The sequence below is a fragment of the Schistocerca americana genome, chromosome 3, assembly GCF_021461395.2.
Source record: "Schistocerca americana isolate TAMUIC-IGC-003095 chromosome 3, iqSchAmer2.1, whole genome shotgun sequence".
In the NCBI taxonomy this organism is placed as follows: domain Eukaryota; kingdom Metazoa; phylum Arthropoda; class Insecta; order Orthoptera; family Acrididae; genus Schistocerca; species Schistocerca americana.
In genome coordinates this window covers 421,138,513-421,166,320 of record NC_060121.1, presented here as the reverse complement: position 1 = coordinate 421,166,320, position 27,808 = coordinate 421,138,513, and the positions used below count along the sequence as shown (strand labels likewise).

Here is a 27,808-nt window from a genome sequence, read left to right as displayed (position 1 = left end):
TGAACTTGTACTTAACTAGTGTCAGAGAAAGTGGTTCATCTCTCAGTCTGTTTGTTTATCATCTCATTTTCAAATCACTCAGCTTTGTTTCTTACAACAACATATTGAGGAATTTTGTATAGGCTGCAGGCTATGGAATATTCAAAACGTGCTAGAGATTTGTAATTTTTAGAAAAACTGTATTTGAAAAAAAATATGGGTTATTGTTGATACAATTGTTGCTATTTTTCCACATAATCACCATCCTGTTCAATGCATGTTGTAAGCTCTGGCGTAAAGCTTCTTTACGGCCACCTTGAAGAACTCTCCCCGCCAGCTCCTTCCCCAATTTCACTATCTCTTTCTGCACTTGCTCAGTGTTGCCAACACCCTCCACCCCCACCCCCACCCCCCACCCAAAAAAAAACAACCCTCTTCTGTGTTCTTTTATTACATCTATATCACATCTGGTAAGTATGAAAACTTTATTTATAGCTAAGACAATGGAAGTTAAGTTCTTCCTTGCCTAGTAAAAAACACACTTTATGTAAGTAGTTTTAAATAAACTATTTTAGGCCATTATGTACGCATTTGCAGTATGAATGTATATATTCTTACACAGAATTGTTTAGTATTACAGAAAAACATTTGTAGGGCACTACAAAAACATTGTAATAAAATTAATCGCAACTTGTAACAGTACCTAGTAGTGGTACTGAAGTTAATACATACATACATTAATCCTCGTTCCATAGATCATGAATATGACATTTCGTAATGACGTGGAACATGTCACTTTAACATAAGTTTTCTTTACACAAAATAATTAATTAATTAGTTGGTTAATTTTTTTACAGTTACTACTTCATAGTCAAGAATTCATCTACTGAGTAGGAGTTGTCATTCAGAGATACTTTTAATTTGCTTTTAAATGCTGGTTGGCTATCTGTCAGTATTAAACTATTTGGCAAATGACCAAAGATTTTTGTGGCAGCATAGTTCACCCCTTTCTGTGCCAAAGAGAGTTTTAATCCAGAATAGTAAATATCATCCTTTCTTCTAGTGTTGTAGCTATGCACTTCGCTGTTATTTTTGAATTGGGATGTGTTATTAATGACAAATTTCGTAACTGAATATATGTATTGCGAAGGTTTTGTGAATATCCCGAGTTCCTTAAATAAATGTCTGCAAGGTGATCTTGGGTGGGTTCCAACTATTATTCTGATTACTCGTTTTTGTGCAATGAATACTTTCTCTCTTAATGATGAATTGCCCCAAAATATGATGCCACATGAAAGCAGTGAATGAAAATATGCATAGTAGGCCAATTTACTGATATGTTTATCACCAAAATTTGCAATAACCCTAACAGCATAAGTAGCTGAACCTAACCACTTCAACAGATCATCGATGTGTTTCTTACAATTCAATTTCTCATCAATGCACACACCTAGAAATTTTGAGTATTCTGCCTTAGCAACACTAAGATACTAAAAAGAGTGGCTATATTTTGAAAAACAGTGAAGGTATGAGCACTGGGCTCAGAAGAACACAAACTCAGCAAATGGAATGTTGAGTGAAACAATTCAATCATTATAGTGAAACAATTCCAATGTTATCAACAAGTGCTTCCATTTGTTTTAAAAATATGTCCATTTCTCATTGACTTATGTAGTGAAAACAAAGATGATGTGACTTACCAAATGAAAGTGCTGGCAGGTCGACAGACACACAAACAAACACAAACACACACACAAAATTCAAGCTTTCGCAACAAACTGTTGCCTCATCAGGAAAGAGGGAAGGAGAGGGAAAGACGAAAGGAAGTGGGTTTTAAGGGAGAGGGTAAGGAGTCATTCCAATCCCGGGAGCGGAAAGACTTACCTTAGGGGGAAAAAAGGACGGGTATACACACACACACACACACACACACACACACACACACATATCCATCCACACATATACAGACACCCCTAAGGTAAGACTTACCTTAGGGGGAAAAAAGGACGGGTATACACTCACACACACACATATCCATCCACACATATACAGACACCCCTAAGGTAAGTCTTTCCGCTCCCGGGATTGGAATGACTCCTTACCCTCTCCCTTAAAACCCACTTCCTTTCGTCTTTCCCTCTCCCTCCCTCTTTCCTGATGAGGCAACAGTTTGTTGCGAAAGCTTGAATTTTGTGTGTATGTTTGTGTTTGTTTGTGTGTCTGTTGACCTGCCAGCACTTTCATTTGATACATCATCTTTGTTTTTAGATATATTTTTTCTACGTGGAATGTTTCCCTCTATTATAACCATGACTTATGTAGTGATATACACGACATTCTATTTTACAGTTTTTAAAAGATGTCATATTACATGATCATTAACACTCTTCCTGCAACAGATTAAGAAGTTAAATCAGCTGCACTGTACGTGTAATCCCATATACTACCTAACAACATTAAATTAACATCTTAGCAATATTGGCTGTGGCAAATTGAAGTCCTCTAAAAGAAAGACTTACATTCAGAATATAAAAATCAATAAAGATTCACAGATAAAGCCATATACTATGAAACAAACTGATAACTTTGAAAATGAAAAGAAATACTCATAAATACTCATTTTTTCTCAACTCTTATTTGCTAACAAAACCTAAAAGCTAATAATAATTATCCTTTCTAAACAGAACTACTACAACCTTTGTTTTCTCTTTTGTCCACAATTGTGCACAGTACCTGTATCTACATGACCCAGGACACACACAACCGCTGCACGGAGAACATCTAGTGACTTGTTCTTCTCAGCATCTTCACGGCGTTTCTGAAGCAACAAGATACAGAGTTTTGAGATAATGCAACTTTTCTTATTCAAATACTACTTTTTTTCTAAGGTGAGGATAGGTTCAAACAACTGAGGGAACAGAACTTAATAGCAAAAGTTGTCAAGGAAATAATCACTGTATGAAGGACAATAAATGCTGGACAGAGAGCCTGGGGATGAACTGAAGAAAATGTATGACATACACCTCACCTCAAAAATTAATGGTTTAAATGTCACAGGGGCAAGGAGGATGCTAAATTTTTTTATTGAGGTGGTGGACCACACACACAGTGCCCAGTGCCCGTGCATGTACATAGTCAACGAATGCAGACTGTAGTTGTTAACAGCAGTAGAGTCCCAACTGGCAGGGTTAGATACGATTTCCGAACTACAGGAGGTGGAGCTCATCTTGTAGGTGGATGAAATGCATTAGTCACACATGTAATGAATTTTACCCATAGAGGATGCTGTTGAACTCCGTGACTGTTCCTTTATAGGGACTGGTAGCAGAAATTTTTCTATGCCCTATAGTCACACATGTACATCAACAGTTTAGTATGCAGGATGATATAATGCCCCCTGCTTGCAACAGTACCCTGCACTGGAACCAGCAATCTTGAAAAACCATAGATCATCCAGACTGGCATCAATCACATGCAGGCGTCATTGACCAGAAGCCCAAGGAAATAGGTTCATGCTGTGGCACAACTGAACATACCAAGCTCCATAGTGGATGATGTCATGTACAAAAACTTGCATCTACAGTGTTATACACTGCAATTACCATAGTATCTGCAGCCAGATGATCGTCCTTACTGGAAAAAGTCTGCTGTGTTGCTATTTGACTGTGCCAAAGATAATGCATGCTTGTTGATGATAGCTTGTTTTGAACAAGCCCAGCCTGAGGGTGCTTGTGTGATACTGCCTGCTGAAGGCTGGCGTCATATTTTCATGAAACCAGTGAATGGGACCACAAATATGGATAAGCTAGAAAATTATACCATTCCACAAATGCCAACAGACACAATTTTTCAACAGGACAGCACCCATTCGATTACTCTGATATTGTGTGCACCTTTTTTGATGATTAGGGGCTGGTGGACCAACACTACAGGCACAACACTCACCAGACCTGGCCCAAATGCACTTCTTGTCATGAGGATAGGAATGGGCAAATTTTTAAAAATATCGATATGTACTGTGCTGATGTTTATAAAAGGCACTGGTATTATCAAGAGAACGATATCAATATTTTCATATATTGTATTTTTGGTCCAACTCTTTGCAAGAGGAGTCTCAGGAATGAAACACTTCGGATGTGTGTTCTGTGCCTGAAATATTGTTCATACCATAAACATATCAGACAACAGAGTTCTTTTTCCATTAAATCCCAGTGCAGTAATTTGGGTGACTTTCGTGCTCAATCTACATTACTTTTATGGTGAGTGTATCTTTTCTTGATCCAGGCACTCAAGGGGTAAAGAGATCGCACATTCTGCCTCACAGTTGGGAGCAGAGAATGGTTATTTCCACCAATCTCATACAGTGCTGTCACCAAACATGTTTGCTTTGCACCTCGTACCTATCATTTTCAATGGTAGAAATGACACACGGAAGTAACAAACTTTCATGAATATGCAGTACACATTCATTCATATACAAATCCGGTGTTCATTTTTAGTACAATATGGAATACAAAATTAAATTAAGCCAATTGTAAGAGACTTACTGTTAGATTGCACAGATTGGTGGTCACTGGAATGGGCAAGAAATCTGCTGATGAGAACTATAGTTCCTATGAGTGAAGAAAAGACAGCCAATAAAAAACATCACTTTCAATACTTAATATTCAATATCCATTATTTAGATATTGGTGAAATATGTCAATATTGTAGTAAAAAAAATATCGATATTTTGATGTATCAATATTTTTTGCCCATCCCTACATGGGGGTTTGTAAAGAGAGAAGTGTATGACACACATGTGGCTCGTATTACGTATCTGAGTGACCATATTATAACAGTACTAAGACTGGTCATACCAGCAATTCTTGCAAAGTGTGACAGGAGAATGAGTATCATCGACATCTACTAAAACCTGGGTTAGTATCAGCAAGAGTTACACTAGTTGTCACAAAAATTGACAAGTGTGTATCCTCCCATATCGGAAAAAATTAACTAATGAATGTTAAAGAATGAAAAAGATAGGACAATAATTTGGTTACATTGTTGACTACATGCAGCAATAATATTCACATCATATATTTTTATCTATAGGCTGCAGACATGTAGTTGCACTGTTCCAATGGAAAAATATAGAATGACTACAGGCAGCTATAACAAATTGCATTTATTTAACAAACAGCAACCAAAAGGCTGCCACAAGAAGTTCTTCACTTTCAGAAGTGAGTACCACATTTTGTGTTTTCAGTATGACTACACATTGCAAGAAACAACTGAATGACACAGCACTGATGAAAGAAAAAATGATGGGGTGCAGGTGAGGGCGGATGTAGATCCAAAAGTCACAATTGGTAATAATGTTAGTTTCATTTGTATTCATTTGAATTCATCAACTGACTACTGCTGCCGAGGACACGAGATAGATTAATTGGCTATGAGGGAATAATGTCACTTTAAAAATGGTTCGAACGGCTCTGACCACTATGGGACTTAACATCTGAGGTCATCAGCCCCCTAGAACTTAGAACTACTTAAACCTAACTAACCTAAGGACATCACACACATCCATGCCTGAGGCAGGATCCGAACTTGAGACCGTAGCGGTCGCGCGGTTCCAGACTGAAGCGCCTACAACCACTCGGCCACACCGGCCGGCAATGTTAGTCTAAAGTGTAAGTTTACCATTATTATTTTATGCACTGTTTGGTATTCTGAACAGCAGAAAAAAAACACATTTCAACAGCGTACCTGTATACGAGCAAGTGCCCGTTCCCTCTTTCTTTCAGCATCAGTCTTGTGCTCTTCTTCACTATCTTCAGAATCTTCCTCGCTACTTTCATCCTCTGATTCTTCTCCAGATTCAGATTCTTCTTCTTCTTCCTCCTCATCTTCCTCCTCTTCCTCTTTTTCATCATCTTGACTCTTTTGCTTTTCTGGTGTTTTCTTTCCTACCTCCACTTTCTCCCCTTCCGATTTCTCTGCAAGAAAAAAGTACTGAAACAGATTCTTCAATGATAAGAATATGGTATGCTGAATTAGTTTACAAGATACCTGAGAGAAAACCTGATGGAAGCTACTGAATAGGAAACAAATTTGTCTCAATCATAAGCATCTTGGATATCAGACAAAGGGATACAGCCAGTTGAGTTCTTAACAGTTATCTTTTCTGAACACTAGGTGGCCATGTTCATATATCAACTCCATTTCAAGCAAATCAAGTCATACACTAATCAACTACACTACTACTATGTATCAGCATAATCAGTGACTAAGATGCATTCAGTAAAATGATGCAAACATGTATGGAAACATCTTTCTCATAACAGTAGAAATAAATTTTAAAAAATGCACAATCATAGCAGAGAGATCTTCTTGGCACTTGACAAAAGAAATCGAGCAAATCAACCACGAATTGAGCAGAAAATTACCCATACTGCAGCATAGATGGAGATGTTAGATTTTTCAGTGAATTGCTTAAGCATAGTTTCCTGAGTCTGGGAGCATAATAGTGCCACACTTTTTACGAGATGTGAATATCTAAGGAAGGGGTAGTGATGGTGGTGATTGTTTCACAGGACAAAACTGCGAAGTCCTCGGTCCCTTCAACAACAGAATGCTCAGGTGTTGCTGCAGTAAAAGCACTGGTTGTTTTCCATTCCATGAAACTAGATGTGACAGTGAGATGAGGTCCAATGAACAGGATGATAAGTATGTAGATGACTGTATTTTTTGTATGTGTTGTAGTATGACGGTGGTCTGTTTAGGAGGATTTAGATAAGGGGAGGACCTGACAGGTGGTCACTCTAGGCTGAAATTGCAGAGAGGTTCTCAACTTCGATCTCCACTTCCAACATCTATAAAGAAATAGGGAGGAGTGTTCTTGTTTATTGTAATGACCAGCCTAAGAATGGATGACATACCAACAACCACAACAACAACAACAACAACAAATTTCTTTTTTTGGAGGGGGGGGGGGGGTAAGTTCCGGCCTAAATTTCTTCTCTCCTCAACCCTTCATCGTTTATCCAATGAGTAGAATAATAAATATGTAGATCATTGTACTTTTTGTAAATGTTGTTGTATGGTGATGGTCTGTTTAGGAGTATTGAGACAGGGTGAGGACTTGACACTCGTCTATTATCTTCAGCATTCTGCTGTAAAGCTGCATTTCAAATACCTCTGTTCCGTCTTGTCTGCACAGATTACCGTCCATGTTTCACTTCAAATACAAGTATTTTCAGAGAAGATTTCCTAACACTTAAAGCTTTATCTGATGTTAACAAAGAATCCTTCAAAGGTTACACACTTGCACACTGTTCATTGACTACCAAAAAGGGGGACATCTGAGGGTGTAATCTTAGCAGAAAGACTAGTAGAAAATAATGAACATTATTGGAACAGGATGCCAGGTAAGTTTCATTAATCACAAACTATGGTAAGACATAACAGCAATTGGTGAGGCAGAGTGGTTCATACACTGGAGCACTAAAGAATCTGGTATAGGCATGCAAATTCAGATACAGATATATCTAAACAGGCAGAATACAGCACTGCGGTCGACGAGCCTATATTAGACAGCAAATGTCTGCCGCAGTTGTTAGATTGGTTACTGCTGCTACAATGGCAGGTTATCAAGATTTAAGTGAGTTAGAACGTAGTGCTACAGTCAGCACACGAGCAAAGGGACACAGCATCTCCAAAGCAGCGATGAAGTGAGGATTTTCCCATACGACCACTTCACCGAGTGGGAGTACCAGGAATCCAGTGAAACATCAAATCTCCGACATCGCTGTGGCCGGAAAAAGATCCCACAAGAATGGGACCAATGACAACTGAAGAGAATTAGTCAATATGACAGGAGTGCAGCCCTTCCACAAATTGCTGCAGATTTCAGTGCTGGGCCATCAACAAGTGTCAGCGTGTGAACCATTCAACGAAATATCATCAATATGGGCTTTTGGCTTTCGGAGCTAAAGGCCCAATCGTGTATCCTTGATGACTGCGCAACACAAAGCTTTACGCCTTCCCCAGGTCTGTCAACACCAACACTGGACAGCTGATGACTAGAAACATGTTGCCTGGTCACACAAGTCTTGTTTCAAATTGTATCAAGTGGATGGATGTGTATGGGTCTGGAGATCACCACATGAATCCAAGGGTCCTGCACGTCAGCAGGAGACTGTTCAAGCTGGTGGAGGCTCTGTAATGGTGTGGGGTGTTTGCAGTTGGAGTGATACAGAACCCTTGATACGTCTAGATACGACTCTGACACACATACATAAGCATCCGTTCATGTCCACTGTGTATTCCGATAGGCGTGGGCAATTCCAGCAGGACAATGTGACACCCCATATGTCCAGAATTGCTACAGCGTGGCTCCAGGAGCACTTGTCTGAGTTTAAATACTTCAGCTGGCCACAAAACTCCCCAGACATGAACATTATTGAGCATATCTGGGATGCCTTGCAACATACTGTTTACAAGAGATCTCCATCCCCTCACACTCTTACGGATTTACGGACAGCCCTACAGGATTCATGGTGTCAGTTCACTCCAGCACTACTTCAGATGTGCTCGCGGGGGCCCTACGTGAAATTAGGCAGGTGTACCGGTTTCTTTGGCTCTTCGGTGTATAATAGGAGTGATTTTGTAGAGGGCGTAGGCAACAGATAGAAAGAAATCCAGGAAGAAACAATGGTTGAATTCGAACTCCCGGATACAGTTCCAACAGAAAATGTTTGTTGTGCCACATCTAGAATTTGATATTTTGTTGGATGCGAATTGGCTTATGGCCCTTAAAGCAAACACTTCATTCACTGACAATAAAATGAGTCTTCAGTGGAGGGATACTTAACTGAACACCGAATTAATTTAACAAACTTATTTTTTGGAAGAAGTCCATACTAAGAATCTTTAGAATGTGAGTATAAAAACAAATTTCTCAAAAGTAGCTGTGTCAGAGAAAGATAATACCAACAGGATATGTGGCAATGGTCATGGGATGCACAAGATGAAGAAAATGATTTGCTTGCATTCAGACAGATCAATCACTCAACAGCAAGAGCAACTGGAAAACCTGTTGAGCAAGTACAAGCTAACTGGGAAACGATCGAAGGTTGCATATGACAATTAAAAGTAAAAGAAAACACTAAGTTTTACAAACCTGCTCATCCAATACCCATGAGTATCAAGACAGAAGTCAAAGTTGAAACAGTGGAATATTACTGAACATTCAAATATTAGATACAATAACCCCATATCATCTGTTCAAAAAGCCAGTTTGGCATAATTATGTCTGGTATTAGATGCAACAACAGTCAATCAGTTTTTAGAGTGAGAGTTTGACCGTTCTATTAATATTGAAGAGATTTTGTCCAAACTTCGGATGGTAAAATACTTTAGTACCATGGACCTTTCTACAAGATACTGACAGGTGCTACTGGCTGAATCCTGGAAGTACACTGCCTTCCTATTTGAAAGAAAGTGTTATCAGTTTAGTGAGCTGACTTTTGCACTGAAATTAACAATTTCAGAACTCATTAGAGCACCCGATCAGGTATTAAACTAAGAAATAATTGGTCGTGTCATTCTGTTTGCAGATGACTTACTTATTGCATCTCAAACGTGGGAAGAACTTCGTCACACTATACAAGCAGTGTTTGAAAGGTTGAATGAGAAGAATATTACACTTAACCTGGAAAAAGGCCAAATTTGGCAGAGCCGAATTGAAATTTCTAGGATACATTATAAGAAGTGAAATTATAAGACGAAATCTTGCAAAGGTTGAAGTCATTCTAAAATGTCTGGAATGCAGAAATAGAAAATAACTTAATCACTTCTTGGTGTAATAGGGTTCTAATAGCATTTCATGCCATATCAGACACAAAATAGTGTACACTTAACAAACCTGTTAAAGAAAGATGTACGACGCCATTGGTCCTCTGACTGTATGAAAGAATTTCAGAGAATCAAGTAAGTACTAAGTGAGCCTAGAATTCCAAGACATCCTGATTTATAAAAAGAAGTTTCACATCGCTTAGCAAAATTCAGTGTCTGATGCCGTATCGGGATTGTCACTGAACATGAACGAGGGGCAACTGATATCACCTCTGACAAACCATCATGAATTTATTTTTTAAGGAAGGCAGATGGTAGCTGTGAAATAAAACAACTACTCAAAAATATAAGAGAGTGAGCAGCTGATTTTTGAATCAGTAAGAAATTACAGTCTAACGAGTACACAGTATGGTTTGAGAGTAAATCGGAGAAAGACGAAGGTAATGAGAAGTAGTAGAAATGAGAACAGCGAGAAACTTAACATCAGGATTGATGGTCACGAAGTCAATGAAATTAAGGAATTCTGCTACCTAGGCAGTAAAATAACCAATGATGGACGGAGCAAGGAGGACATCAAAAGCAGACTCGCTATGGCAAAAAAGGCATTTCTAGCCAAGAGAAGTCTACTAATATCAAATACTGGCCTTAATTTGAGAAAGAAATTTCTGAGGATGTACGTCTGGAGTACAGCATTGTATGGTAGTGAGACATGGACTGTGGGAAAACCGGAACAGAAGAGAATCGAAGCATTTGAGATGTGGTGCTATAGACGAATGTTGAAAATTAGGTGGACTGATAAGATAAGGAATGAGGAGGTTCTACGCAGAATCGGAGAGGAAAGGAATATGTGGAAAACACTGATAAGGAGAAGGGACAGGATGATAGGACATCTGCTAAGACATGATGGAATGACTTCCATGGTACTAGAGGGAGCTGTAGAGGGCAAAAACTGTAGAGGAAGACAGAGATTGGAATACGTCAAGCAAATAATTGAGGACGTAGGTTGCAAGTGTTACTCTGAGATGAAGAGGTTAGCACAGGAAAGGAATTCGTGGCGGCCCACATCAAACCAGTCAGTAGACTGATGACAAAAAAAATTTACAGAAGTTAGCTGAAAATCCAAGACATGAAGAAAAGGGGATGACATTTTTGCTTCATGAGGGCATACTGTTAAGTCGTTTAGAGACAGAAATACAATACTGGGGAGCATGCATACCTGAGGACTATGTGATATCTTTGATCAAGTATATCCACATAGGGTAGTGTCACTTTGGGCCCAAGATGCACCTAAATCGTGGGAGAAAATAACATTACTTTAACTGAATGACTTGCCGCATAAAGAAAATTTTAAAATCTTGTGAGCTAAGTGTTAAATATAAGACTCAAGCAACTAAAGATAAATGTTATCCATTAGTGCCAGAGCAGATCTGCGATCCCGCATGTATCGATTTCTACGGCAGTACACACTAGTGATTATGCAAGTGTGGTCTGAACTCAAAGTTATATTCCAGGGTCAAATTCTACAAGCAAGACTGAAGAGAATTATGGGCAATGAGTATTTTAACAAAATGAGAAAACCAGGTGAACTTTTGCCACACAATTGACTACACATGTGTTTAAGGAATTATTAGTTGAACAAGGAGTATGTTATGTACTAACACCCGAATTTAACCCACAAGCCAATCCAGCAGGGTGAGTAATGAGGGAATAGGCTAGAGTATTCTGCACATTGTATAATGAAAGAGACAATCAGTGTGTGTGTGTGTGTGTGTGTGTGTGTGTGTGTGTGTGTGTGTGTGTGTCGAAAGTCACAGGAAAAGTAGCAATGTTGACAAACATTTTAAAAAGGCTTATTATTAGTACCAGAGACGTTTAGAGATTGTAGGGAAAAGGCACACACAGGCTTTCGTTTTGCAAGATCCGAAAATAAAACAAGCATTAGGACTGAATAATGTGAAGGATATGTTCGAATTACTCCCTCACAAGAGGAGGTAAATAACATACAAATGAACAAAACAAAGACTTTAAGGAAACAACTGAGTCTAATATCAAGAATTGGCAAAAAGAGTATTCAAATAGATATCTGGAGGATAGACCTAAGAAAAACTATAATTCATGGTAATAGATGGCTGAATTGATGGGGTTAAAAGGATCATATTACAAGGTCATCAGTCCCTTAATCCTTTGCGTATCAAGCCAGGAACAGATGCCAGCGAGGAAGGACACAAAAGACAAACCCCAACGACTCAGTCATATCCGAAAATCAAGAAAATCAATAGACAGGAACAAGTAGAAGGGAGAGAGGGGTACGAGGATGAAGGTGGTTAAGTTGCTCTGTCCAAAAAGCAGCTGGAGGTCCCTAGAACATGTTATGCAGTTCAAAACACACTGTCTGGATCCAACTGGTGTTTCCTCAATCTCTCCATTACTGCACGAAAATGAGCAGCACATATAGTTCACATAATGTCAGGAAACAAAACAATGACAATGAAACAGTAAACCAATCACAGATGGAAAAGAATAAGAAGAATTAAAATGGTGGGAAGTGCAAGTGCCAAGCTGGACCACCATGAGCCCAATGAGTCGGAGCACATGAAGGGGCACCTGTCCAATCCCTCAAGCGGCCATGAGGATACTGTGCTCTGTATCACAGAAGTGTAAAAACCACTTTCACAGTAAAATAAAAATCAGCCACTTTGGAGTCATCTGCTAGCACCAGAAGTAACGTGTCAGCAAGTTTAAGATTCTGCCACAAGATGTCCAAAATTAGGGTTGTCCAGTAGGATACTGGTCACCATGAGCCGGGTACCATGCCAATAGTAGGGTGGATCTTCACAATGTGTCAGCCAAGTGTGGCTAATGCAAAGCCAGCAGAGGACAGTAGATTCCCTTCAAGAAGCATGAAGGGAAGAATGCCACATGGTCCTGGTCACTTTTATGGTTTGCAGTTTAGTCGGAGAAACCAAGGCACAACTATCCAGATTCCAAGCCTCCAGAAATTGTCAGCATAGAGTTGACTGAAGGTCCAGTTCCAAATCCAGCATGGTGGAGATACTACAGGAGATCCTGGATAGTCACAACCAATGGGTGTCAAGGGTAGCACTGGTCAACAGCCCAAAGACAACTCAAGGAGACAGTGCTTATTAAGAATTACTCAGCACAGCAAGAATGTAAGTGGCTGAGAGCTCAAGTGACAGCCCCAAATTCTTCAGCGAATACACTGCATCCATTCAGCATGGAGCATATTTCACTGCAACTTGGATTTGTGTAGGCAAAACTAGTTTGTCCACTGACCACAGAACCATCAGGGTATACCACAACTGAGCCCATAAATGCGTCAAGGGCAGCCAAGAACAGGTGGCGAAAACCCATAGTGTGTTTATTGAGTCTTTGGCAACGGCTGCCATGTGCTGTTGCCATTTTTCGGGGTGCACCCAGCCTCGTGATGCCAACTGAGGAGCTACCCGACCAAATAGTAGTGGCTCCGGTCAAAGAAAACCATCGTAACAATCGGGAGAGCGGTGTGCTGACCACACACCCCTCCTATCCGCATCCTCAGCTGAGGATATGACAGCGGTCGGATGGTCCCGATGGGCCACTTGCGGCCTGATGACGGAGTGCTTTTGCTTTTTTGTGTCGAGTCTTTCGCTCTAAAGGACAGGTCAAAGCAGATCTGAGGACTGGGTACAAACCATAGAGGTGCCTGCGATTTCTCAGTGACAGGAGGCGACAGTGGGGAAAGGGACACTGTATGTGATCAAGACTCCAGACCTTCGCCTTCATTGTAGGAGGTAGATCCCCTACCAGGGAAAGAACACAGTAGTTTGCATGCTCAGCAAATGTGTATTGCTTAGTTGAGCAGCAGTTGCTGGCACCTGAACTGTAGGGGAGGGATGCCAGCCTCTGCGAGTAGGCTGATCGCAGGGCCAGTCCACAACTCAGACTCACAATGGTGTATCGGGTCCAGCATCCGCAATGCTGACGTTGATGCAGAGCCGTATGCCAGGCTCCTATAATCAAGACATGACAGGATCAGAGCTTTGTAGAGTCGCAAAAACATAGAGCGATCTGCACTTCAGCTGGTGTTTCTGAGGCAGCAAGTACTATTACAATGTGGCCTGCACATTTGTTTAAGCTGGTGAAGACAGGGAAGCCACGTCAACCAGGAATCAAAGACCAATCCCAAAATACAATAATATTCCACTAGAGTGATCATTTGGTCATTGAGGTAGAGTCCTGGTCATGTATGGAGAGTACAATGGTGACAGAACTGCATAACATGTTTTGGTGGGGGGAAAACCAGAAGCCATGGGTGAGAGCTCAAGAAACCTCATGACAGCAGTAGTATGGCAGTTTCTGCATAGAGACTCTCAATCAGACTGGTGTAAAAGGTGTCACTGGCCAAACGGATTCCCTACTGGTGGATTGTATTTGGATGGTGTAAGATGATGGATGTGAAAATGCATAAACAGAACACCCATAGTCTAGTTTGAAATGGACAAGGGATCAGCACAAATGGAGGAGTGGTCTGCTCCCCAAGAAGTACCACTTAGGACATGTAGGACACTGAGGGACCGGGTGCAGTGGGCGGCCAGGTACGACACATGGGAGGACCAACAAAGTTCTCTATCAAGCATGGGCCCCAGGAATTTTGTAGTTTCAGTGAATGGAAGAGCAACAGGCTCAAGATATAAAGACAGTGGAAGAAACCCACTGCACTACGAGAAATTCATAAAAATTGTTTTTTCAGTAGAAAAGTGAAAGCCATTGTCACACTCCATGAGTAAAAACTACTGAGACATAGCTGAAGATGCCACTCAAGGAGACAAACCATGGAGAACTGCAATAAATCGTAAGATCACTGACAAAGAGGGAGCCGGAGGTCCTGGCGGGAGACAGGCTGTAATAGGGTTAATGGCTATAGCAAAGAGGACGAAGCTCATGACAGAGTCCTGAGGCACTCTGTTTTCCTGGATAAATCTGTCTGACAAGGCAAAACCCACACATCCCTTGAAAACTCAGTCTCTTAAAAATTCCTAAAGGAAAGAGGCCAGGTGGCCATGGAGGCCCCACATGTTGAGAGTACAAAGGAAACCAGTCCTACAGCAGGTATCATAGGCTTTCTCCAAATCAAAAAACATGGCCATAGTCTGTTATTCCTGCAGAAAACCTTTCATGACAAGGGTTGACAAAGTGACGGGATGGTCAACTGCAGAACATTGCGCTCTAAATTGCCAGACTTGAGCCACAACACCAACCGCGCACAAAACATATGCTCCATTACCTTGCAAACACAGCTGGTGAGAGATTGGGCGGTAGATAGAAGGAAGGTGTTCATCCTTACCAGGGTATGACAGTGGCTTCACGCACACATCTGGGGAATGTGCCATCTGCCCAGATGCCACTGTACATCTACATCTACATGGTTACTCTGCAATTCACACTAAAGTGCCTGGCAGAGGGTTCATCGAAGCATTTTCATACTACTTCTCTACCATTCCACTCTCGAATGGCACGTGGGAAAAAGGAACACCTAAATCTTTCAGTTCAAGCTCTGATTTCTCTTATTTTATTATGATGATCATTTCTCCCTACATAGGTGGGTGTCAACAAAATATTTTCGCATTTGGAAGAGAAAGTTGGTGATTGAAATTTCTTAAATTGATCTCACCGCAAAGAAAACCGCCTTTGTTTCAGTGACTGGCACCCCAAATCACGTATCATATCAGTGACGTTCTCACCCCTATTGTGCAATAACACGAAACGAGCTGCACTTTTTCAATGTCCTCCGTCAATCCTACCTGGTAAGGATCCCACAACGTGCAGCAATATTCCAGCAGAGGATGGACAAGTGTAATGTAGGCTGTCTCTTCAGTATGAAGGAGAAAGTGCTTGCCCACAGGAGAAAGGTGTTGCAACATCTGAATGTTAACATCATCCGGCCCTGAGTTGGAAGATGGGGATGAAGTGAGAGCAAGACCTAGCTCCCTCACTGTAAAGGTGGCATTGTAACATTCATGATTCTGAGAGGAGTAGGGTATTAACTGAGCCCCCTCCATTCGTTTCCAACGGAGGAAGCCAGGATGACAGTGGGTAGAGCTCAAATCTCCGCAAAAAAGCAGCCTCAGCAATGGCGTTCACAATGACATCATCTGCTATAGTCAGGCAGGAAATTGGGAAATGGACCTTGGTCCCAGAGAGCCATCGAACGTTGACCCACATCATGGGAGACTGAGTGAAACTGTTAAAAGAAACAGTAAATGAAATCCAGCAAGCTTTTTTGCTATCCCAAAGAATGCGACGACATTGCAAATGCGACTGTTTATAACAATGGTAGTTCCCCTTTGTAGGATGATAAAATCGTTTAGAGCATGATTCCACACACAAACTGCATTGCGACATACCTCAGTCCACCAAGGGACTGCGACAGGGTGCAGTAAAGATGAAGTTCAAGGAATGGAATGTTCTGCAGTGCTATGAATAACATTTGTAAGGTATTCTAGCTGGTCATCACAACTGAGGAAATGATGTTCAGCGAAGGTCACCACAGAGGAGTAAAGCCTCCGGTGGACACTAGAAAACTGTCAGTTGGGTTTACCAGCAGGAGTCAGCGAACGGATAGCACACAGGAAATGGTCACTCGAGTACGTGTCAGAGAATGGACCACTTAAGATGACAGGAAGCTGGGCACTGCAGAACGAGAGGTCCAAATGGTAATACATGTCTGTGGAGCCTGAAAGGAACATGGGTGCACCATTGTTAAGGCAGAAGAGATTGAGTTGACTGAGAAGGACAGCCAAAAGGGCACCTCACAGACAAGTTCTGGAAGAGCCCCAGAGGGGATGATGTGCATTAAAAGTCAATGAGCAGGAAAAAGGAGTGAGGGAGTTGACCAATTAGCTGGAGGAAGTCTGCCCTGATGACACCGAATGACGGAGGGGTGTAGATGTTGCAACGAGAAAACGTGAAGCGAGGAAGGGAAATACAGACTGAAACAGCTTGTAGCCAGATGTTCAGTGAGATAGTTTGACTACAAACATCACCCCTGATGAGCAGAATAAGCATGACTTCCCCAAGAATTGGAATGCTGTCCTCAGGGGAAAGGGGGGGGGGGGGGGGGCTGTTGGTCAAAGTGGACCAGAAAAAATGAAAGATGTCACATCAGTCAAGAGGACGCAATTTTGTTTCCTGGAGGGAGAAAACTCATGTATGCTGCAATTCCCAGAGCAGCCGCAATTCCTCCTTATTGGATCTAAGGCTGTGAATGTTCCATTGGAGGAGAGTCTTGATGGGGAAAGGAGAGGAGGGAAAAAAATGAAGGATTGTCACCTCAGCGGAAGCTGAGTGTCAGTCTTCAGAGACTCAATGTTACAAGGTGCAGCGGCTGGGCAAGCCTGTTCCATGAGATCTACAAAGTCATCAGCATTTGCTCTAAGTCGGCCAGTGGATTCCAGGGTAGACACAGAGTTGGCGGTGTGCACCAGTAAAACAGAGGTCGGTCGGGTGAGGGTATCATGCAGCGACACCATTGAAGAAGATCTCAAAGTCAGTAAAGGAGAAGACTGTCTATCTTTGTTAGTTTTTTTTTAGAGCCTTTGCAATTGGTGCTGAAGACTCGGATGCCTGTTGGCTAGAAGGAAGTAAGAAGTCTTCACGGGAGTGCTCCTTTCCTCCTTTCCACCCTGCCACTTATGAAGCAGAGGATTTAGCCGCCAGGGGTGAAGATTTGGTAGCTTGGTGCACAGCTGGAAGAGAAGAAATGAGGATGCTACAGTGATTTGGTAACAGAATTTGATGTCACAAATCTGCACGGCCATGGCCATCGTGGAGCAAGGCTTAGCAAGAATGGTACTGTAAGTGGCAGATGGTGAAACACAGGGCTTTTGACCAGCCAACAACTTGCAAATAACAGACAAAGTACTTTTTCCTTCACCCAGGTCTCCTGGATGGCCAGCTCATAAAGATATATGGGACATTCTTGGGATGGGGCAGCATAGTATCCATTACAACTGCTATATTGGGGAGGAGGAGGCAAGCAATCACCCTCATGAGCATCCCTACCCCAAGTAATACATTTGGCAATGTTTTTACAGGACATTCGAGTGTGGCTGTAAAGTTTACAATGGTAGTAATGCATCATGTTTGGAATGTACAGTCAGGCTGTGATGACTTCACTGCCTGCTTTGATCTTCGATGGAAGGACTTCTTGATCAGCAGTGAGAAAATGAGTGCACGTAGGAACTCAGGTGGCATCAACCATTTTCATTACCCGATGCACTGCAGTGATGCCCTGATCAGAGAGGCAAGTTTGGATATATCCCTTGGTCAGACCATCAAGCAAAACCATGCGAAGAATTCAGCATTCAGTGGGCCTCAGAATGAACAGGATAGCCATGGGGGAGACAAGATGTAAGCAGTTATGGGCTTGAAAATCACAATCGGTTTTCAAAAGCAAAACTCCATTACATAGAAGAGAGCAAGATTTCACATGGCCGGCAACTGCATCTACAACTTACTGAATAATAAACAGATTAACTGTAGCAAAGGACTGACCTCCTCCAATAGGTGATACCATGAGGAACCAAAGTGAAACTGGGAGAGACTTCGAATCTTTATCCTCATTCTGTTTACATTTAACAGACAGACTGAGATGAAGGTGAGTGGCTCATAGTAAAAAAATCCCCCATGATTATCAGCATCTCCAATGGAGCACTCCTTCCAACTGGGGCCCCTCGGAGCGGGAAAGGAGGGGGGGGGGGGGGGGGGGGCACTCACCCGCCTTAGGTGATTGTTCACACCTCAGTTAACATCTCCTGAACTTCTACAGAGGGATTAATTGGCAATTTAGGAAGGTTACAGCTCAGACAAGCACCCCTCCCTGCGCCTGGCCTGCATCAGGAGATACAAGCAGATCTTTCCTGCTGACCCAGGAGCTGCAAATTACTTGTTACCCAGTCACCTGTTACACGTCAAACACATAGGCTGACCTTCAGAAGTGCACAGGAAGGAAGAATAAACATAGAGGAACATCAAACAGCAAAGTGGAGGAAGGGTGTGAGACGGAGAATGAAGAAAGAAAGAACGAACAGATGAGAGACTGTTCTGATGCCGGCTTATCGAAACATCAGAATACATTCTCAAAAATACCCGAGACATGTTCCCGAAGGGTGGGGAAAAAGGACAGCAGGATAAATTATAAGGTTCCAAGTGACGTGTTGTAAATGGTAAAGGAAGTTGCTCTACCCGCTTTTTGAGGACACGAAATGCAGGCTGACAATCCTCAGATGCAGAGGCTCAAGCATAACAAAAAGTAAAATGTTAAGCAACAGCATCTGGACATCACCATTCACAGAGATACTAATTACAATCGCAGGCTACTGGTCCCCATAGAGGCATCAAATCTTCACCCAAACTTGCAAGGAGGGATATGTGGTCCAATGGTAGCAACATACCACTCCCAGCATTCTCATTCCTGTCATTTTATGAGGTGGTGGCACACAGCTATTAATAACAATGAAGTGATACATCGAAGGATGTCGCTTATGGCATTGGAGAGCCTGCCTGCAATCTGTAACGGCCACAGTGATTTCAGGGGTCCACTAAGGTACTGTCTTTTGATGGGGGCTCCCAAGGAAGAGGGGATCAAGTGCCGAAAAAAAGGCTGCTGTTTTGCTCTGGGGCACCTCATCGTTATCGCCACATGGCAGGGTGCGAAGGGCAACAGGGCAGTGGTGAAAGCATCCCAATCACCTTTGGAAAGATCCCGTCTGGTGGACACACAAACAAATGATGCAAGGGAGGGTCAAAACAACCAAAAAATGATCACTGTCACACAGTTAATCAGACTATCCAATGGATGCACAGAAGAAGACCTGAGCTGCAAACAGAAAGGTTAATGGCCAAATATGACCCATTGCCACACTGAAGTGTGTGAGAACACCAGTATTTAAAAGGCAAACATCAAGATCCGCAAGCAAGTTTTTCACAGCTTTACTGTGGTCAGTAGTCATAGTTACACCCACAAATAATTGTAGGTGTTGAAGTGATTCACTATTAGGAAAGGTGAGGAGAGTTGAGAAAACATTGCAGACAACGTATTCCGAAACACTTCATCATCAGGAGGGTTATGCATTACAGTAAATTCCAGAGATGTTTTCACACAAACAGCCACAGCCTCCAAAGTTGTGCTGAATGGCACTTGTTTCTGTAGACAGAGACCAGAATGTATGTGGAAACACCAGCCGATGATCTCTCATAATCAGTCACAATTTGACACACGGCTGTAGGATCACAAACTATTCTTTTAATTCATTATTCTAGGCACTGACTGAGGATTATCAAATAATCTTATTTTCTAAATTTTGGTTAATTAATTCTTCATCAATTATCTGAGCCACTCATCAATTATTCAGCATTCCTCTGTAGAAATGCATTTCAAATACCTCTAGTCTTGTCTTATTTGCACTCTTGATCATCCACATTTCACTTCTGCACATGTCTACACTCCACACAAATACTTTCAGAATGGATTCCCTAACACTTAAAATTTTATTTGATGATGATACATTTCTTTTTCTTTTTAGAAATAGCTTTCTTACTATTGCCAATCTTAAATCCTCTCTACTTCAACCATCACCAGTTATTTTGCTCCCAAATTGCAAAAACTTGTCTGCTACTTTCAGTGTCTCATTTCCTAATCTAATTCCCCAGCACTGCATTATTTAATCACACTGCACTTTGTTTTATTTTGTTTATGGTCACTTATAACCCCTTTTCAAGGCCCTACGTGATGACTCTGAAATTCACAATAAAGTGCCTGGGAGAAGGTTCAATGAACCACCTTCAAGCTGTCCCTCTAGCGTTCCACTCTCAAATGGTGAGAGGGAAAAACAAGCACTTAAATTTTTCTGTGCGAGCCCTGATTTCTCTTATTTTATGGTGGTGGTCATTTGTCCCTATGTAGGTGGAAGCCAACTGAATGTTTTTGCAGTCAGAGGAGGAAACTGGTGATTAAAATTTCATGAGAAGATCCTGTCGCAATGAAAATCGCCTTTGTTTTAATGATTGCCACTCCAATTTATGTCTCAAGTCTGTGGCACTATCTCTCTTATTTCGTGATAATACAAAACGAGCTCCCCTTCTTCGTACTTTTTTGATGTCATCCGTCAGTCCCACCTGATGTGGATCTCACACCACACAGTAATACTCCAGAATAGGGTGGACAAGCATGGTGTAAGCAGCCTCTTTAGTAAACCTGTTGCATCTTCTAAGTGTTCTACCAACGAATCTCAGTCTTTGGTTTGCTCTATCCACAACATTATCTATGTGATCATTCCAATTTAGGTTATTTGTAATTGTAATCCCTAAGTATTTAGTTGACCATGTGACTTATCACTTAATTGAAATTTAATGCACCCTCAGCTGTCTCATACAGCTTGCAGTAGGGAACTCTTATCATCCTGAGTTCTGATACCATACAGGGTCAGTGCTAAACATATAACATGCATTCAGTACGAATTGCTATTCGGAGTAGTGCAGTTCGAACATTTCAAGCAATCAGTTGCATAGTAGATAGCAGAGTGGAGATGGACTGTACTAAGCCTACTAAAATGCAGTTTTTGAAAGCCATGGTTCTAAGCCTCGCCTTCTGTCCTCAGGATAGCTCTCTGAAGCTGCTTTTGGTGATTTACACTTATGCAGCACTGCAGCTGAGGCATATATATCCACATATATTGATGGTGTTACCTTGGGTCCCACATCAGAACTAGCCCACTGACAAACTGCAAAAGGTGCCATGCTCAGGACTGATGCCTGGGGTACTCCACAACATACATTTGTTGAGGATCGCTCTGATATGAACACTGAAAAACTGTGGAAATAAGAAATTCTTTATAAAGATACAAAGATGATTCCAGCAACACACTTAAGATGCCCAAGAATGTTTTGTACTTTTCTAACAGTTTTTGAGACATCAGTCTTCTGACTGGTTCGATGTGGCCCACCACAAACTCCTCTCCTGTGCCAACCTTTTCATTTAAGAGTAGCACTTACAACCTACATCCTCAATTATTTCCCGGATGTATTCCAATACCAGTTTTCCCCTGAAGTTTTTACCCTCTATGGCTCCCTCTAGTACAATGAAAGTTATTGCCTGATGTCTTAACAGATGTCCTATCATCCTGCCCCTTGTTCCAGATTTTCCACAGTTCACGTTTCATTACTGTGCTGTGCTCCAAATGTACTTTCTCAGAAATTTCTTCCTCAAATTATGGCCTATGTTTGATACTAGTAGACTTCTCTTGGACAGGAATGATCTTTCTGTCTGTGCTAGTTTGCTTTTTTAAGTCCTCCATGCCTCGTCAGTTATTTTGCTGGCTACATAGCAGAATTTCTTAATTTCATCTACTTTCTGCGCCCCAATTCTGATGCTAAGTATCTCGTAATTCTCGTTTCTCTATTTCTCATTATTTCCATCTTTCCTTGACTCACTCTCAATCGATAGTCTGTACTCACTAGACTATTTGTTCTATTTGGCAGATCCTGTAATTCTTCTTCACTTTCAGTGAGGAAAGCAATGTCATCAGCAAGTCTTATTACTGACATCCTTTCACAATGAATATTAATCCTACTTTCTTTTATTTCTGTCGTTGCTTCTTCAATGTATAGATTGGACAGTAGGAGCACTCTTTTTAATCCAAGCGCTTTGTTCTTTGTCTCCCACTCTAACTGTTCGCTATTGGTTCTTGTACATATTGTATACCAGCGAACCCAGAAATGTTTTGCAACAGCTAAATGCGTATGAGAATTGTATACACATCGAAACTTGTTCCCTCTCCCTCTCCCAGTTCCTCCTCTCTGTCTTCTTCTCCCCCTCTCCATGTCCATTTCCTCCCACCCCAATCTGTAGTCTCTTACCAGCTTCCCTTATCTTGAACGCTGTTTTTTTGTTATGAATGGGTAAATTGGTTGGTATCATTGGTATATGTGGTATGAGACAGACCTCCCCAACTACTGGATCTGTGAGAATAGTAATTTCAGTGATAACATTTCAAATTTTTTAAATCTGTGAATGGGTAGGATTATAAAGATTCAGATTCCATAACAACATTATAATCGTGTATTTATATTGCGTAAAAGTTTGTAGTCCATGTTCGTCTGAACATTTATTATCGTATCATGTAAAAATCTGAAGTAAATTGGTTAATTACTTCTCAAGATCTTGTAACAATTTTAAGCAATGACGTGGCTTTGTACAATTGTATAGATTATTCATCTTTCCTCTATAGCTTATCCCTATAGCTTTCTCAATATTTCAAACATCTTGCACCACTCTTCTGTATATTAATATTGTCAGCAACTTGGATGCATGAGCTGTTAAGCTGATTGTGCAATAATTCTTGCACTTGTTGGCTCTTACAATCTTCAGAATTGTGTGGATGATGATCTTCCGAAAGTCTGATGGCATATCGCTAGCCTCCTACATTCTACATGCCAATGTGAATAGTAGCTTTCATGCCATTTCCCCCAATGATTTTAGAAATTCCAAGGAAATATTATCTACTCCTTCTGCCTTATTTGATCTTAAGTCATCCAAAGCTCTTTTAAATTCTGGTTCTAAAACTAGACCCCTATTTCTTCCCTGTCAACTCCTGTTTCTTCTTCCATCAAGTTATCAGACTAGAGCTTCCCCTCATAGAGGCCTTCAATGTACTCCTTCCACCTATCCACCTTCTCATTTCATTTTTAATAGTGGAATTCCAACTACACACTTAATGTTGCTGCCCTTGCTTTTGATTGCACCAAAGGTTCCCCCCCCCCCCCCCCAAAAGCTGAGGCAGTCCTGACAACCATTTCTTTTTCAGTTTCTTCACATTTTCCATGCAGCCTTTTCATCTCAGATTTCTTGTACTTCCTATTTATTTCATTCAGAAGTGGCTTGCATTTTTGTATTCCTGAATTTGCTTCATTATTTTCTACTTCTTTCTTCCGTTGCTCAACTGAAGTATTTCTTCTGTTACCCATGGTTTCTTCGCAGTTACCTTCCTTGTACCTATGTTTTTCTTTCCAATTTCTATGACTGCTCCTCTTGGAGATGTGGGTTCCTCTTCAATTGAACTACTACTGTGCTATTCATTCAGATAATTTCAAGCACCTCTCTTCACTCCGAAGTATTTCTGTATCCCACTTCATTGCACTGATTCTTCCTGACTAGTCTAACTTCAGCCTACTCTTCATCATTACTAAATTGTAATCAAAGTCTATTATTTGTTCCTGGGTACACCTTACTATCTAATATCTGATTTCAGAATCTCTACCTGACCATGATGTAATCTAACTGGGATCTCCCCATATCTCTAGATCTTTTCTAAGTATACCTCCTTTTCCTGTAACTGAACAGAGTATTTGCTGTTACTAGCTGAAATTTATTGCAGAACTCAATTAGTCTTTCTCCTCTCTCATTTCAACTATCAATCTCATGTTCTTCCACAACCCTTTCTTCTGCTCCTTCCCCTACAACCACACTCCAAACCCCCAATACTATTATATTTTCATCTCCCTTTACGTACAAAATTACCCATTCAGTATCTCATATACTTACTTTACCTCTTCATCATCTGCTTGCGATATCAGCAAGTACAGGGTGAGCAAATAGTCTTGCCCTGATTATAACAATTTATTACAGAATAACCGTTTGACATAATAATTAACATTTGATGCCGTTACATAGGTTAGTGTTACTTTTTTTTTTTTTTTTTTTTTTTTTTTTTTTAAGACCACTTATGTTAGTAAACCTTAACGTGTGCTCGCTTGGTAGCTCTGAGAACGTTGAGGCGGTACTCCAGTTCCCGCCAGGTGTTTCGTTACCTGTGTTCTTTCACAGTACCCACAGCAGCTTGTATCCTAGTGTTCGGTTTGTCGACGTCAGCAATTGGTGTGACGAAGACTCTGTCCTCCTTGATACAGCTCAGGAAAAAAAAGGTCAAGAGGCACAATGTCTGGAGAGCGGCCAGGGTGTTTGACTGTTCCTTCCAATCCAATCCATCGATCCAGAAATGTTTCATCCAAAAAATCACGCAGTATCAAAGCCCAGCAGTGGAGAGGGGGGAGGGGGCTCGGAGGGGGGGGGGGGGGGGGGGGTTGCTCCATCTTGCCAGACAATTATCCATGGTTGATATTCTTCTAATTGTGGGGCAATGAGCTGTTGCAAAATTTCTACGGTAATGGATTTTTCCGCGAAGAAAAACGGTCCAAAAACCTTGTTATACATGAGGCCGCACCAAACATTCATTTTTTCGCTGTCTCGCTGTAACTGTACAGTAGCATGTGGAGACTCTGAACCCCATATACGGACATTATGCGTATTTACCATTCCACTGTCGTGAAAGATGGATTCATCGGTAAGGCATATGTGATTTAAGTAATCGTTAGCACCATCAATGCTGTTGAGAATCTCAGTTGCAAAATCAGCATGTGTCAGCAAATCATTCGGTTGCAAGGACCACACGATTTGCACTTTGTAAGCATGCAACCTAAGCCCTCCATGAAGAATCTTCACCACACTTGCTTGCAGTATTTGAAGTTCATGTGATTCTTGACGAGTTGCGTTAGACGGACTCCGTTGAAACGATTGCCGAACATAATCAACAGTTGCATTGCTCACACCAGGCCTGCCACTTCGAGGATGATCTTCAATGCTGCCTGTTTCGTTAAACGTTGCATACCATCATTTTATTGATTTAACGTGAGGAGGGCTGCGTTCATAAGAAGCCTGAAATTTACGCGGAACATTGATGGGCGATTTCGTTTCATGAAACCAAAGCACACTTTGCGCTTTCTCCTGCTTCAACACCATTTCTCCAGCAACTAATGTGACCTAACAGACTGCATCTGTGTTGTGGAGCACTAGCGCCATCTATTGGTCACAACTAGTAACATTAACCTATGTAACGGCATCAAACGTAACTTACTATGTAAACGGTTATTTTGTCATGAATTTTTATAATCAGGGCAAGACTTTGTGCTCACCCTGTATACCTGAACTATTGTTGTTGGTATTGGTTTGCTGTTGATTCTTATGAGAACAGTGGAGTACCCTCCATTCCTCTGACCAGAAATCCTTGTCTTCTTTTCGTTTCATGTCACTGACTCCCAGTATATTTAGAATGAGCCTTAGCATTTTCCTTTTAAGATTGTGTAACTTCCCTACCACATTCAAACTTCTGACATTCCACAACCTGACGCTTAGACCATTATTCTTTTGTTCACTGTTCAATCTTTTTCTTATGGTCACCTCCCCATTGACAGTCCTCTCCTGGAGGCCTGAATGGGGGACTAATTCAAAATCTTTTACCAATTGAGAGATAGTCATGATTATTTTTCAATTACAGGCCTTATGTCCTGTGGATACACACTGTGTGACTTTAATGCAGTGCTCTCCATTGCCTTCTGCATCCTCATGCCATTGATCATTGTTGATTCTTCCACCTTTTAGGGGCAGTTTCCCCACTGCAAGAGAATGCCTTAAACCTCTGCCCGCTCCTCCGCCATCTCTGACAGCACTGTTGGCAGAGTAAGGGTGACCTCTTATGACAGAAGAGTTCGCCTACCACTGGTGATGATTTTTATTCCAAATTTAAGCAGTGGTAGGTACTTAATCCAGGACTGAGGAATAATTAGTGAAATAAATAAAGGAGGACCAAAAAACTGCTCTTTAATCCAACTGTTTCATCAAGGTATTAACATTACACGGGGTGGTGCACGAATAGTAGACACATTTTAACACTGAAAAAAATTGTACCTCTAGTTATATTTCATTTTGATTTCACTCTAATATGTTTTGTATCATGGAAATGTTGGCAGAGGTCATGTTGCTGCAATATTGCCAGTCCCTTGTTCGCAGTTAGCGCTTCAGCATGGCGGTGCATGGACGTTTGCCTATTCAACACCTTATGGCAATTCTCCTTTATGCTGAATTGAAAAATATCACAGCAAAGCAAAGATGATTTAAAGCAATATTCCGCATGCATTGGGCTTCACCAAGGAACACAATTCTCTGATTAAAAAGAAAATTTGAAGAAGAAGGCAGTTTGCTGGAAGGGAAACCACCTTAAGCGTCAACCGGGGAAGTCCAAACAAGACATCCTGGGGGCACCAAGGGAAATGGAGATCTCATCGATATGTACAAAGAATTTTGCAGAGTCATCTCAAGCTCTTCCCTTACAAAATAACTGCATTACAGAAGCTGACTGAGCAGAGCAAACAGAAAACTGGAGTATTCATTACAGGCAAAAGGAAAAGACAAAATAACATTCAACATGTGGTTCTCAGATGAATCTTATTTCCACCTCAGTGGAACAGTAAACAAACAAAGTGTTCAATTTTGAGAATGAGAAAAACCACAAAATGTTCATGAAAAAATGATGGGGGGGGGGGGGGGGGGGGGGTAATGTGGGTAGCTCCATTCAGTTATGGCCTAAGAGGACCAGTGTCAAGCTGTACTGGATTTTCTACAAGAACCATTGAGCAATCGTGTGACGCTCTATCACTAACTCCAGTACCACCATGGGGAATTCTTTAGGCCTCCTTCATGTACAGATTTAAACCCATGTTTTTTTTCCCCTGTGAGGATATTTGGAAGAGAAATTGTTCCGTTTGAGACTACAGAATATTAAGGACATGCTGCCCAGTCAGTGCAATTGTGCAACAAGATAAATTGAGACTTGCACCATGAAGTCTTAAGGAATATGTGTACTCGGCTTTGCGAAGTTGTCTGTTGCAATGGAGTGCTATTGCACACATGTAAAATTTGAAAATTTTTGTTCCAAAAATGGAAGCATTGTGGCAACATTAAATGTGTCCTGCACCACCCTCTAGACTTCCTGGGATTCTGCACAAACACCAAAACATTAAGTCAACTTCATTTCATCAATCATACAGTTTTCCTTTTTCCTTCAAGAGAGAGAACTGGGAGACAAAACTGTACCAGAAACAA

At 41.3% G+C, this 27,808-nt stretch overlaps 1 protein-coding gene across 4 annotated transcripts in view; it reads right to left on the bottom strand.

The window, feature by feature from the left end:
* Positions 1–27,808, bottom strand: part of LOC124607491 (eukaryotic translation initiation factor 5B) — a 426,670-nt gene that overhangs the window by 300,113 nt on the left and 98,749 nt on the right. For all 4 annotated transcript variants that reach the window (XM_047139867.1, XM_047139864.1, XM_047139868.1 and 1 more), the window contains exons 8-9: positions 5,728–5,957; positions 2,713–2,797 (exon numbers count right to left, since the gene is read on the bottom strand). In XM_047139867.1, the coding sequence (XP_046995823.1) occupies positions 2,713–2,797; positions 5,728–5,957 (315 nt within the window). The remainder of the gene's footprint in view (positions 1–2,712; positions 2,798–5,727; positions 5,958–27,808) is intronic.